Here is a 15,353-nt window from a genome sequence, read left to right on the forward strand (position 1 = left end):
TAACCAATGGAATGCTCCAGCTCTAAACCTGGAAACCCTTCTTGATCTGTCAAAAAACGGATTCGGTCTGTGGTGAGTGGAGCGTCTCCACAGACCCCTGCAGAATCTTCTGCTAAACCCAAAGCTCCCGTCAAGGTGAGTGAAGTGGAAACCACTGTTTATGTAGATGCAGTGTTGCAACACTATAAAGGGGGTCCCCAACTGCCTGTCAAAGCTCTTATTGACTCTGGCTGCGGCCGCATCTTGATTAGTGAGGCCACGTTTGCAGCCCTCAAAGTCAAGTCCGAGGCTTTACCAGCTCCCGTCCAATTCGCCCAGATGGATGGGAGCCATTTTAAGGGGGGACCAGTTGATCATTGCACACGGGGAGTAGCGATGGGTATTGGTTCTCATTGGGAACAGATAGACTTCACCATAGCCCCTATCCGGTTTGAAGTTGTCCTGGGAATTAATTGGCTTAAAGGACATAGTCCCTATATATATATATTTTTTTAAATTTTTATTAAGATTTTTTTAACAATAAAAAAATATCAAACAAAAAAACAATACATGTAACAACAATAACAAAAAAAAATAAGTAACAAAAATTACAAAATACATAATACAAACTTGGAGGAGTATCCATATATCTCATTTATTACAATCTCAAATATCAAAGTTCTTATATTAAAAAAAGAAAAGAAAAAAATACCCCTTCCCCCACCACCCACCATTAAAAGTGACCCTTCACCCGACTTCCGCAGCAGGTGTCTAATCAGATTTTACTATTAAAAATACAAAGGTATAAAATTACTCTAGTTTCTACAACTCGTTAATTATAACCATAAAATCCATTTTTGCCATCTTATCCCAATATGAGGCGGCCTTTGACCAAGTTTGTTTAAACTTTTCCATATCTTTCCCATGTAGGAAATCTGTTAATTTGGCCATCCTCATATATATCCATATCTTCTCTCTCCAGATATTAATTGAGGGTTTATTCACTTGCTTCCAAACTTTAGCTATCACAATTCTTGCAGCAGCAAAGCTATACTGGCAGACAATTCTGTCTTCATCATTGATATTTTTTGGTGGTATTCCCAATAAGCAAAATAATGGTTTTCTTTTCACACTACCATTAATCAAATTATTCGTTTCCTTCAAAACTTTCTTCCAGAATTTTTTTATTTTTTTACAAAACCACCATACATGCATATATGTTCCTCTTTCCTTACCACATTTCCAGCACAGACCCCTGTCTTCTCTGTTTATTTTAGAAATCATCACTGGTGTTATATGCCATCTATAAAACATTTTATATAGATTTTCTCTAATTTCATTGGTTATTGTAAATTTAAATTCTTTTTTCCATAATTTTTCCCATAGTTCCAAATCTATGTTAAAACCTAGCTCCTTCATCCATTTAATCATAATTGGTTTAACCCTTTCTTGTTCCAAATTAATTTCCATTAACAATTTATACATTCTACCTATCAGTCCTTTATTTCCTTTTATTAATATTTTCTCTAATTCTGATTTATTTCTATTGAATCCAATTTGGTTATCTTTATTAAATATATCTCTTATTTTGTAGTATAGAAACCAATCCTTTATATCCAGTTCTTCTCTACTTTTTAGAATCCATATCCCTTCTTTCCAGTTAATAATATTTCTATATATATCCATTTCTAAATTCAACTGAGTTCCTATATAGACTGGGAAACGGACACTATCACCTTTGCCAATCCCAAGTGCGAACAGCACCGACAGGAAGCTGCGGTGGGACCTCCACCCGCTCCGGCGTTAACTTCATCGACGACGACTTTGCCCAAAGCATACAGAGACTTTGCAGATGTCTTTGATATTAAAGAATGTGATACCTTGCTCCCCCCACCGTACCACAGACTGTGCAATTGAAGTGGTAAAAGACTGCACACTAACTAAGAGCAAGATTTACCCCATGAGCGTTTCCGAACGCGCTGTGTTACGTGACTTTTTGGATAAGAATCTTGCTCGAGGGTTCATTCGGCAATCGAACGCTCCCAACTCAGCCCCTGCGTTCTTTGTCCAGAAAAAGGAGGGTGACCTGCGTTTATGCATTGACTTCCGAAAGCTTAATGCAGTTACCCAAGCCAACGCTTATCCCATACCGTTGATTTCAGATATTTTGGGACAGTTACAGGAGGGACGCATTTTCTCCAAACTGGACTTAGTGGAAGCTTATTATCGCGTCCGTATCCATGAGGGGGACGAACCCCTCACCGCCTTCTCTAGCTGTTTTGGAATGTATGAATTTCTTGTGATTCCTTTCGGATTGAAAGGGGCTCCGGGGGTCTTCATGCAACTCATTAACGAAATCCTCCATGATTTGCTGTACCGCAGCGTGGTAGTTTATTTGGATGACATTCTTATTTATTCGAAAACCATGGAGGAACATGTTGCTCTGGTCAGAGAAGTTTTGCAACGTCTGCGTAACCACCAACTCTATGCAAAGCTGTCCAAATGCGAATTTCACCAAGAGAAAATAACTTTCTTGGGGTACATAATCTCTCATCGTGGCCTTAGCATGGACCCCGCTAAAGTCCAATCGGTACTTGACTGGACTCCACCCTCCACCCACAAGCAAGTGCAGCAATTTCTAGGCTTTGCTAATTTCTACCGCGGTTTCATTCCCAACTTCGCTCAAGTGGTGCTGCCAATCACTGACCTCCTGAAAACGAAGGGTAAAGGGGTTTCTGCAACGTTGCCCACTGCCAAAATACTGTGGACTGATCAATGTCAATCCGCCTTTGTAGCCCTCAAACGGCTTTTCACTTCTGAACCTGTCCTGCAGCACCCAGATCCGAACCAAATGTTTATTGTACAGGTCGATGCATCCAATGTAGCCATGTGGGGGGGCCTGCTCCAGAGAGGACCGGACGGTCTCCTTCACCCCTGTGCCTACTTCTCGAAAATGTTTGCGCATGCTCTATTAAACTGGCCCATTTGGGAAAAGGAAGCATCAGCCGTCCACCATGCCCTTACTCTGTGGAGGCAATTCTTGGAGGGATCCAGAGTTCCCTTCAAAGTCTGGACCGATCACAAAAATTTAGCTGCCCTCACGGGGACCCATAAGTTGTCCGCGAAGCAACAGCGTTGGGCGGACTTCTTTGCTCAATTTCGTTTTGTTCTTAAACATGTGCCCGGGAAACAGAACGTGCTTGCTGATGCCCTATCCAGGTTGCCTCAATATCCAGTAAAGCTGGATCGGCCAACAGACTCTTTATTCACCCCGGCGCACAGAGGAGCCCTGCCCATGCTGGCCGTTCAGACCCGGTCTCAAACTCAACCCCAGCATGGAAACCGCGCAGTGGCCGACAAGGTAACCCACCCTCACCAGCAGGCTCCCTCGCCAGCCCCCCTTGCGCCGTCTGTATCCGGCGCCCCGCAGCAACCAGTTTCCCCCCTTCCATCTCCACCAGCTCCTGATTCACCCTCTCCCGCAAAAGGAGGGGGGGGGTGATCATCTCCAACTCCTTCCTGGACTCCCTTCGGGCTCAGTGTTTAGCTGAATGCACTGCCCAGACCCTGCCCCAAGGTGTACTTGAGCAAGGTGGTTGTTGGTACAAAGACTTGAAATTATACGTGCCTAAGATACTTCAAAGAGAAGTCCTGCAATTGGCCCATGGAACTAAAACTGCGGGACACTTTGGGTTCCTGAAAACCCTTCACTTGTTGTGCAGACAGTTTTGGTGGGGGGGGATGCATTCTGATGTGGACTCCTTCGTTCGCAGCTACCCTATTTGTGCCACAGTCAAACGGTCTCAAGGCAAACCCCCAGGACTGCTGCAACCGCTGGAAATTCCCAGCAAGCCCTGGGAAGTAATTGCCATGGATTTCATGATGGACCTCCCACTTAGCGGGGGCAAAACTGTACTATGGGTTGTTACTGACTTATTTTCCAAACAGGTGCATTTGGTTCCGTGTGCGGGTATTCCCTCCGCCCCCAAGTTGGCCCGCCTCTTTGTGTCACGTTTTCCGTCTTCATTAGTTCTCGCGCAAGATAATCTGCGACCGCGGAAGTAGTTTAGTTGCTAAGTTTTGGAAAGCTTTCCTCAAGTTGGTGGGGGTGGAGCAAGGTTTATCTAGTGCCTATCATCCCCAGACGGATGGGCAAACTGAACGTGTCAATGCTGTGCTAGAATGTTATTTACGCTGTTATGTCAATTACCACCAAGATGATTGGGTAGAACTGTTACCTTTTGCAGAATATGCTTACAATAATGCTGTACATCAATCTACAGGTTTCAGCCCATTCTATGCTGTGTATGGTCAGGACTTCGGTCCTCTTGCCCCTGTAGAGGTACCCGAGGGGGAGGGGGATCCTGACGTAGCCTCTTGGGCGCATGCCCTCCGTACCACATGGCCCTGGCTGGTGAGCAATCTTGACAGAGCCAAGCGCAAATACAAAGCGCAAGCAGATAAGCATCGTTCTCCCAGCAAGAACTTTCAGATTGGTGAATTAGTGTATCTGTCCACCAAGAACCTGCGGTCCACTCGCCCTTGCCACAAACTCAGTGCCAGGTATATAGGGCCATATCCCATTGCCCGGATCATTAATCCTGTCACTGTGGAGCTGACTCTCCCTAAAACCTTAAGACGTATCCACCCAGTCTTCCATGTCAGCCTCCTCAAGCCTCATACGGCCTCCCCGGAATGGCACCAAGAACCGCCTCCCGAGCAACCCATGATGGTGGGGGGGAGGAGGAGCATTTCGAAGTGTCAAAGATCCTGGATTCCCGTTTACGGCATGGGTCCCTTCAATACCTAATTCGCTGGAAACACTTCCCCCCTGCGTACGACGAGTGGGAGCGTGCACAGGATGTCTCCGCCACACACTTAGTAAACACCTTTCATGCCGCCTACCCGGACAAGCCGTCCCCCTAATAAGCTGGGAGGGGGCCTTAAGGGGGGCAGAATGTCAGGCCTGTATCTCAGTTGCTTTTGTTTCCTTTCGTTCTCTCACTGATCAGACTCAAGAACTCAAGGACTGTTATGCATACCTAAATGCCTTTGAAGCTGTGTGAACCACAGCGCTGTTAGTGTTCTGTAATCTCTTGCGTTTTTTCATGCTTTTATATTACCAAGTTCAAGCCAGCAAAAGCCATTGCTGTCACCCTTTCTTTATGCTCTGTTAACCTATTTGACCAGTAAAAACCAGCTTCTTTGGACCTGACTGTCTCTGATGTGGTTTTTGGTTCAATTGGGCCAAGGGCTTACAATGGTCAGGACTTCGGTCCTATTGCCCCTGTAGAGGTAACTGAGGGGGAGGGGGATCCTGACATGGCCTCTTGGGCGCATGCTCTCCGCACCACATGGCCCTGGCTGGTGAGCAACCTAGACAAAGCCAAGTGCAAATATAAAGCGCAAGCAGATAAGCATCGCTCTCCCAGCAAAGATTTTCAAATTGGTGAATTGGTGTATCTTTCCACCAAAAACCTGCGATCCACTCGCCCTTGCCACAAACTCAGTGCCAAGTACATAGGGCCATATCCCATTGCCCGGATCATTAACCCTGTCACTGTGGAACTGACTCTCCCTAAAACCTTAAGATGTATCCACCCAGTCTTCCATGTCAGCCTCCTCAAGCCTCATGTCGCCTCCTCAGAATGGCACCCGGAACCGCCTCCCGAGCAACCCGTGATGGTGGGGGGGAGGAACATTTTGAAGTGTCAAAGATCCTGGATTCACGTATACGGCATGGGTCCCTGCAATACCTAATCCGCTGGAAGCACTTCCCCCCTGCCTACGACGAGTGGGTGCGTGCACAGGATGTATCCGCCCCACACTTAGTGAACGCCTTTCACACCGCCTACCCGGACAAGCCATCCCCCTTGCAAGATGGGGGGGCCTTAAGGGGGGCAGAATGTCAGGCCTCTGTCTCAGTTGGTTTCATTTTCCCACTGACCAGACTCAAGGACTTTTATGCATACCTAAACTCTTTTGAAGCTGTGGGAACCACAGCGCTGTTTGTGTATTGTAATCTCTTGCTTTTTTTCGTGCTTTTATATTACCAAGTGCAAGCCAGCAAGCTCCATTGCTGTCACCTTTTTCTTTGTGCTCTGTTAACCTATATGACCAGTAAAAACCAACTTCCTTGGACCTGACTGTCTCTGATGTGGTTTCTGGTTCAGATTGGGCCAAGGGCTTACAGCCACGTCCTTCCGGATCTCCTTCTGGGTCAAAGGACACTTACCGTTACGATTACGACCCTTCCTTCTCGCCTGGATCGGATGACGATGAAGAGTCCCGCACCTCTATACAATCGCCAGAGGATGTTGTTGGGGACTCTAAACCTCTTTTCCCTGCTGGGGATGTTCGCTCTTATGCTGAGCAGTTGATTCGTATGGCGAAAGCCCTTAATATTGAGTTTAAACTGGAGGATTCCGGTTCCGTGGAGATGTGATGGATATCCTTCACAGCCCTGGTGTAGGCCCTGCGGTCTTCCCTATCTTAAAGAGTATCCTTGAGATTCTTCACACGAACTGGGCTAGGCCCGCTTCAGCTCCCTCTTCCTCCAAGTGTGTAGAAAATCTCTATAAGATCCGTAAGGAAGGAGGAGAGTTCCTCTACCAACACCCCCCTCCCAACTCGGTTATTGTAGAGGCACTGCCTGGCAAGTACAGGTCTGGTGTGCACTCCTCCCCTCATGACGTAAAGGGTCATAAGTTAGATACTCTTGCCAGAAAGGTTTATTCATCTACTGCTGTCAGTGTCCGGATTTCTAATTTTCTTGCCATGATGGCAAGATACCAATACGCCCTCTGGGATTGCATATCCCCTCAGATTGCCATCCTCCCAGACGACCAGCGTCCCTCAGTGCTAGCTGTCCAATCCGAGGGCATGTTCCTAGCGAAACAGCAGTTAACAGCTGCTCGCCATATAGCGGATTCATCCAGCAAGGGCATAGCTTCTGCTATTGTAATTCGCAGGCATGCCTGGCTGCATCAGTCGGCACTTCCCCACGACACTAAGGCCCGTATTGAAGACCTTCCCTTCGAGGGGGTGTCGTTCAGTGACCAAACTGACACCTTTTTGGATCGCTTGAAGAAAAATAAATCAAATGCGAAATCCCTTGGGATTACCCATCAGGCTCCTGCCGCTAAGTGGTACTACTTTGGCCGTCAGGCTAGTCAACCCAATCACCCTTATCGTTTTCAGGGTTCCTTTCAGCAACCCTCTTTCCGTCTGTCCTTTCCCCGCCCTTATCAGGACAGGAAATTCCCTAAATCCAGAACCCGTACGGGTCAACAAGGGTTGCCTGGTAATTTTAGCAAACCAAAACAGGCATGATTAGACGTGCCTGTTTATTTTCGTGACCGTCTGTCGGATTTCTTCCATGCCTGGTCTCTGATCACTTCTGATGTTTGGGTTCTTCAAATAATAAAAGTTGGTTACTTTATTGAATTTGACACGTTACCTCCCTACAGGCCCATGGGCCGTTCCTCCTCATCTGTCCCTGATCTACTAATGCAAGAGGTTCACACCCTCCTGTCGAAGGGAGCCATTTCTGAGGTCTTCCCTTCTCAGCAGAATCATGGGTTTTATTCCCACTTTTTCTGGTAGAAGGATGGAGGGAAACGCCCTATCCTGGACCTCCAGGACATTTTTGTTAAGACCAGGAAGTTACGTATGCTTACGCTTCCAGAAGTTCTTTTAGACAGTCACATGTGGCTTGTGGTACTCGACCTCCGTGATGCTTATTTTCATATAGCAATTCACGAGGAGTGTCGCCAATATTTAAGGTTCAGATGTGGCAATAAGTGTTATCAGTACAATGTGCTGCCGTTCGGGCTTTCTACGGCCCCCAGACCCTTCACAAAGTGCCTCGCTGTTGTGGTGGCCCACTTGGCCCTCAAGGGTTGTTGTCAGGCCTGCTCTCTGCGTTTAGGGATAGATGTGGTTTCACACAGATGCTCTGCTGTGCTCAAGGATTGTTTTCCTAACTATCGCATTCCTCTTAGGCTTTGAAGCTCATGGGAGACTAGTCCGTTGGACTGAGGGGTTACCATGCCAACCTGTGCTATCATGATATGACCTATTCCCCCATATATTCCGTTGTATGTCCCTTTTGCTCCATTCCTACCTTTTTACTTTTGCAAGCTCTGAATGCCTGTATGATCTCCATTAAAGTCAACTCTTCTTTGGACTACCTGTCTGCGAGTGTTGCTTGTGGGAGTGCTTCAGGAACAAGTACTTACATTAAGGCAGGAAACACTCTCTCCTTTTACCTGCCTGGCTAGAGCCCTGGAGGGTTCGCCTGCATCTCAGCTTCGAGTTTCTTGTGTGGAATCCTGAAGGACTTGGACCACTGGTCCCTGCTGTTGGGAACGTCGACCTGCTCTGACGACCCTACTCTGCTGCGTGATGTGCTCCTCAAAACTGTATGGACTGATGTGGAAATCAACCGCCTAGTGGAACTTATTCGGGTTCAGTGGCACTGTCTTGCCGACACTAAGCTTTGGACGTCCGAGGACTTGGATCGGGATGCCTATCACGAACTCTTGGTCCTGGACGGACTATTGGATGAAGTACGCGCCGCACAAGAGGACTTGGTAACCTTAACTCACTTGTTGGCGAGACTGACTTTGCAAGAGACTCAACAAAACTCGGCAGCAGCCCCTATCCGTCTCGACTCGCCCCGGGTCATGGCGGGAACACCGGCGGGGGGGATCCCCGCTGTCACTAGTACCTGATCCTGCTGAGTGTCAAGCGGAGGCACAAAAGCTCGCTGTCCAAACGGCGTTATTATTTGTGGGACTACCCCTGACCACAACCACGGTAGCCGATCTAACGCAACTATTAACCCCGACATTCAGGGATGGTGCACCCGCACTAGCTGTCCAAGTGCAACCTCTGCTTGGTGGGGACACTACCCCGCTCCTCGCTCTTCTAGAACAAAAAGCCCTTCCGATCGTCACCACGACCACCGCCTTGAAGCTCGAAGCTGCCCAGACGCTCGCCGACCAAAAGAAGGCTGAGGAACAGTTGCGAGCAGCGGATGCGGTGGCGGCCAAGGCTCAGGCCGAAAGGGAGAAGGAGCAACGATTGGCCGCCGACTGTGCGCAAGCGGCCACGGATGTACGCCCTACAGACATTGTAGGAGTTGGACTCTCGTTAGGGTCCACATTTTCCCCGGTCTTTGCCCCGTCTCACACCACACAACGCGCACGGCGCCTTGCAGAACGTCTACCAGAATCGGACTACTCCGACGAGGAAGACCTGTACGGGGACGGATCCCACTGGGCTACTGGTCTTCGAGTCAGCCAGGCCCAGCGCACGGGGGGAACTGGAGATGAAGTGCACCTCTTGCGGAGCCACAACCGGGACTTGAATGATCGTGTGACCCGCCTACAGGACCAAATGGAACGTTTGCTTCGGGAAAATGACCGTTTGCAACAAGCACTGACTACTCCGGCCCAACCGGTGCCAGCTCAGCCAGTTCTACCTGGTCCAGGGGCCCCAGTTGTGCCAGCTCTCGGGGGCCCGGTTGTGCAAGCTCCTGCAGCGCGGCTTCAGCCGCCTCCAGGGCAACCGGCGGCCCCCGGAGCCCCGGTGTTACTGCTCCCTGGAGCACCACTGCTGCCACCCCCAGGACAACCGCCTGCCCCTCTGCCCATACAATGGAAGCAACCTCGGATGAAAACGACCTACGACGGCTCAATTGAAACTCTACCCTGTTTCCTACATCATGTGGACAGTTACAGGAGGGAACAAGGACAGTACTTCCCCACCGAGGACAGCCGGGTTTGTTTCGTAGCCTCTTTATTGACGGGGAAAGGGGCCGACTGGATGGTCCTCCAGTTTGACACTCGGGCCCGATCCATCCGCTCTCTTAACAATTTCATGTTCGCTCTGCGGAGACGGTTCGAGGATCCCTTCTTAGGAGAAAGGGCTAAAGCCGAACTCCTGCAACTCCAGCAAGGCTCTAGTCCCGTCCGGGAATTTGCAGATGAGTTCCAACGACTCGCCAGCAAAATAGTGGATTGGCCTGAAGCCACCCGAATACACTATTTCCGGGAAGCGCTTCACCCTGACATTTTGAACTGGGCGTATATGCAACGGGATCCTGACACCCTGGAAGATTGGATCTTACTGGCTGAGGAGGTGGAAAGCCGCCGCCAGTTTATATCTCTTGTCCGTCATCGGACCAGAGAGGGGGGCAATCATCCAAAACCTCCTTCGAGAGCCTCGACCCCTGCTCCGCGGAGACCAACGCGGCCCGCACCAGACCGCGGATCCCGGTTCCAGAGGGGAGCCTGTCTCGTTTGCGGCAATATGGGTCACTTTGCATCTGCCTGTCCTCGCCGTCCGGACCTCACTCTTCCTCCCCGACCAGACAGACCACCCCGGACCCGTGGACGACCTCAACGCAGAGGCACCGCAGCCACCCATAGCACAGCTCCAGGATGGCACGCGCCCTCTGCACTTCATGTCGGAGAGGCTCCCAGTGAATCTGCGTCTACCGACCCACCGGGGTCTCGGATTACAAGTGCCCCATTGGGAGACAGTTCTCCTTCTTCGGATGACGATCACACCTGGGATCCCCCTGCCCTCAATCTGGAATCTCCTCCCGATCTGTCAAAAAACGGGCAGGGTCTGCAGTGAGCGGAGCGACACCGCAGACCCCTGCAGCTTCTCCTGCGAATCCCAAGGCTCCTGTTATGGTGAGTGAAGTTGAAAATACTGTATATGTGAACGTAGTGTTACAACATTACAAAAGAGGCCCCCAGTTACATGTCAAAGCACTCATAGACTCTGGTTGTGGGAGCTCCCTGATCAATGAGGCCACTTTCAACGCTCTTAAAGTCAAATCAGTGAGACTGCTTGAACCCATCCAATTCGCCCAAATGGATGGCAGTAGCTTTGGGGGGGGGGCAGTAGACCGCCGCACATGTGGCGTCACGATGGGTATTGGCTCTCATTGGGAGCAAATCTACTTTACCATAGCCCCTATCAAGCATGAAGTCATTCTGGGAATAAACTGGCTCAAAGGGCACAGCCCTTCTATAGACTGGAAAGCCGATACTATTACGTTTTCCGACCCCGACTGCGCCCGGCACCATCACGAAATTGCTTCCGATAGCCCCAGCCTTGATAGATATCCTTCTTTGCTACCCGTTGAGTATCGAGACTTTGCAGACGTATTTGATGCAAAGGAGTGCAATGCGCTACCCCCCCCACCGCAGAACGGACTGCGCCATTGAAGTAGTGGGGGATGGTAAGCTTCCAAAGAGTAAAATCTACCCCATGAGCGCTGCTGAACGTACTGTATTACGAGACTTTTTAGACAAGAATATTGCTCGTGGGTTTATCCGACCGTCATCTGCCCCTAACTCAGCCCCTGCTTTCTTTGTCCGCAAGAAAACGGGTGATTTACGCCTATGCATCGATTTTCGGAAACTCAATGCAGTTACTCAAACCAATGCCTACCCCATCCCTTTGATATCGGACATCTTAGGGCAACTGAAGGAGGGGCGCATTTTCACTAAACTGGACTTAGTCGAAGCGTAGTATCGAGTTATGATTCGTGACGGAGACGAGCCCCTCACTGCCTTTTCCAGCTGTTTTGGTATGTTTGAATTTCTTGTAATGCTGTTCAGATTACAGGGGGCTCCGGGGGTCTTCATGCAATTTATTAACGAAATCCTACATGACTTGTTATACCGAGGCATGGTGGTTTATCTGGACGATATCCTTATCTATTCCAAATCTATGGACGAGCATGTTGCGCTAGTGAGGGAAGTATTGCAACGCCTTAGAGACAACCACCTCTATGCTAAAGCATCTAAATGTGAGTTTCACCAGGAACAATTGACATTCTTGGGTTACATCATTTCACACCAAGGACTCACAATGGATCCTGCAAAAGTTCAATCGGTAATCGATTGGGATCCGCCCTCAACCCGCAAACAAGTGCAGCAATTTCTTGGCTTTGCCAATTTCTATCGGGGATTCATTCCCAACTTTGCTCAAGTGGCACTCCCAATCACTGACCTACTTAAGACTAAGGGGAAGGGGACCTCAGCCACACTGCCCACTGCAAAAATCCAATGGCCTCCCCAATGCCAGACCGCTTTCCAAACCCTTAAGCAATTATTCACCTCCGAACCCGTGCTGAAGCATCCTGATCCAGAGCACATGTTTATAGTGCAAGTAGACGCTTCCGATGTAGCCATGGGAGGTGCTCTTTTGCAGCAAGGTAGAGATGGTCTGTTTCACCCCTGCGCTTATTTTTCCAAAAGGTTTGCGCACTCTCAACTGAACTGGCCCATTTGGGAAAAAGAAGCAGCCGCTGTCTACCATGTGTGAGGGCCATCTGGTTTTGGCTCTTATCTGTTTCTATCTCTACCCCTTTGAACTCGTACAAGCAGTTCGCACCTCTGTGTATCTTCCCAGTATGTGGCCTCCCTCCTGCAAGGCGAAGCGGCCGCGTGGATGGTGTTACAGTACGAGCTCCGCTCCCCCGTGTTACGGAGTTTGGATGACTTTATGATCGCACTCCGGAACCGGTTCTCGTCCGAACCGGTCCTGGCCCACCCGGACTGCACCAAACCGTTTGTGGTCCAGGTGGATGCATCCGATGTAGCTATGGGAGGGGCTCTCCTGCAGCGGGACGAAAGCGGCGCTTTAAAGCCTTGCGCCTATTTCTCCAAGAAGTTTACCCAGTCTGAAATCAACTGGGCCATCTGGGAGAAAGAAGCCGCTGCAGTTAAGCACACCCTCACTGTGTGGAGGCATTTTCTAGAGGGGGCAGAGTTCCCGTTTGAAGTGTGTACCGATCACAAGAATTTGGAGGCTCTCAAAGGGGCTAGGAAGCTCAACGCCAAGCAAATACGTTGGGCCCAGTTCTTTGCCAAATTTCGGTTCACCCTCAAACACGTGCCCGGCAAGGAAAACGCCCTAGCGGATGCTCTATCCCGGCTGCCTCAATACCGCAACGATTTTGACCGTCCTGTGGACTCTCTGTTCACTCCTGAGCAAAGGGGAGAGATCCCGGGGCTGGCGGTCTCCACCCGGTCTCAAACCCGCCACCCCAGTGGTCCCTCGCTCAAGGGAATCCCGGAGGCCTTCCAGCAACGCCTCCGGGAAGCGTCCCTACAGGAAGCGGAGCAGCAGACGCTCCCTTCCGGTATGGAACAGCGGGAATCCTGGTGGGTGCAGGAAGGGAAACTCTATGTCCCAGCCTCCCTCCGCAAGGAGGTTTTGGGACTGGTTCACGGAGCCAAGCTGGCCGGTCACTTTGGGTTCGTCAAAACACTGCACTTGGTACGGCGGCAGTTCTGGTGGCCGGGCATGAGAAGTGATGTAGAATTGTACGTTCGCAGTTGTCCCATATGCGCCACTGCCAAAAACAGGGGGGGCAAAACCCCAGGGCTTCTGAAACCTCTGGAGATCCCCACCCGACCATGGGAGGTGATCGCCATGGATTTCGTTACCGATCTACCCCCCAGCAGGGGCAAAACCGTGCTGTGGGTTATTACAGACCTCTTCTCCAAGCAGGTCCACTTTGTCCCCTGCGCTGGACTCCCGTCAGCACAGGGGTTGGCCAAAATGTTTGTCACCCATGTCCTCAGACTTCACTCGATCCCTAGGAAGGTCCTCTCCGACAGAGGGGCCCAGTTCGTTGCCAAATTCTGGCGGGCCTTCTTAAAGCTTATGGGGGTGGAGGAACAGGGTCTCTCGTCTGCCTACCACCCGCAAACAGATGGCCAAACCGAACGGGTGAATGCCGTGGTCGAGTGCTACCTCCGTTGTTATGTCAATTACCATCAGGATGACTGGGTGGACCTGTTACCCTTCGCCGAATACGCATACAACAACGCCCCCCACTCCTCCACGGGTTTTAGTCCTTTCCGGGTGGTATACGGAACCGATTTCGGCCCTTTCGGTGCCGCTCCCGTCTCCCCCGAACTCGAGGCAGTACCCGAGATGCAGGAATGGGTGCAGGCGATCAGTTCCACTTGGCCCTGGCTACAGAAGAACCTTGAACGGGCCAAGCGGAAATACAAGGAACAGGCTGACAAACACCGATCCCAGGGATGGGAACTCCGGGTGGGAGAACAGGTTTATCTTTCCACGAAAAATCTGCGTTCCCTCCGGCCCTGTAAAAAACTCAGTGACCGTTATGTGGGCCCCTTCCCCATTACCCGGGTGATAAACGAGGTAACTGCGGAGCTGGATCTTCCCAAGACCCTTCGCGGGGTACACCCCGTTTTTCACATCAGTCTGCTCAAACCGTTCGTCTCCGCACCCCAGTTCCATCCCCCTTCCAAGCCAGAAGTGCCCACTGTTGTGGGAGGGGATACCCACATGGAAGTATCCAAGGTCTTGGATTCCAAGTGGAAAAAGGGAAAGCTGTTTTATTTTGTACGGTGGAAACATCTAGGCGCTGCACACGATGAATGGGTTGCAGCCCCCCATATGGCCGCCCCCCGGCTGGTACACGAATTCCATTGTGCTTATCCCGAGAAGCCTCGACCTCCCGAACTCGCGGGAGGGGGGCCTTAAGGGGGGCAGAATGTGAGGGCCATCTGGTTTTGGCTCTTATCTGTTTCTATCTCTACCCCTTTGAACTCGTACAAGCAGTTCGCACCTCTGTGTATCTTCCTGAGTCCCCCGCCTCGTCCTTCTTGCCCAGGTGCCACCTCTCCTCCCCTGCTGTGCTTTCTGCCTTCACTCCCTCGGGCCGAGTCCGGCCTTGAAATGCAGATAGCCCTCACTGTCTTTCTAGGGCTGTTTGATGTTTTATGCTGCACCGGTTTGCCTTGTAACCTCCCATGTCTCCCATGTGTGTGAACCTTCGTGCCCTGTAGTAGATAAATACTGTAACCCCGATAAGCTAGTCACTCGCAACTTTGTATCCATGAGCCTGTCTTCTCTACCTGAAGCCTTCAATAAATCTTTTGTTTCTGCATCCAAGTCTGAGCAATTGATTCGGCGAAGTTTGCCCAGCTAGGTTGGGGACTCTCACACCATGCCCTCACTATTTGGAGGCAATTTCTTGAGGATCCCAGAGTCCCCTTTGAGGTCTGGACCGATCACAAAAATCTAGAGGCACTCACTGGGACCCGTAAACTGTCCGCGAAACAACTACGCTGGGCTGACTTCTTTGCTCAATTCCTTTTCGTGCTCAAGCATGTCCCCGGTAAACAAAATGTACTAGCGGACGCCCTATCTCGACTTCCCCAGTATCCTGCCAAGGTGGACCGCCCTACAGAGTCGCTCTTCTCCCCTGCGCACAGAGGGATACTCCCTACACTAGCTGTTCAAACCAGATCCCAGACCCGACTCCACTCCCATCCTGGACTGGCCAACATGAACGCCTGAGGGGG

At 50.4% G+C, this 15,353-nt stretch overlaps 1 protein-coding gene across 1 annotated transcript in view; it reads left to right on the forward strand.

Annotated features, from left to right (window-relative positions):
• Window positions 1-6,759: 6,759 nt before the first annotated feature.
• Window positions 6,760-15,353, forward strand: part of LTV1 (LTV1 ribosome biogenesis factor) — a 33,083-nt gene continuing 24,489 nt past the window's right edge. The window contains exons 1-3 of the mRNA XM_056852581.1: window positions 6,760-6,939; window positions 8,262-8,706; window positions 8,915-9,388. Of these exons, the coding sequence (XP_056708559.1) occupies window positions 6,760-6,939; window positions 8,262-8,706; window positions 8,915-9,388 (1,099 nt within the window). The remainder of the gene's footprint in view (window positions 6,940-8,261; window positions 8,707-8,914; window positions 9,389-15,353) is intronic.

This window comes from Euleptes europaea, chromosome 7 (genome assembly GCF_029931775.1).
Source record: "Euleptes europaea isolate rEulEur1 chromosome 7, rEulEur1.hap1, whole genome shotgun sequence".
NCBI lineage: Eukaryota > Metazoa > Chordata > Lepidosauria > Squamata > Sphaerodactylidae > Euleptes > Euleptes europaea.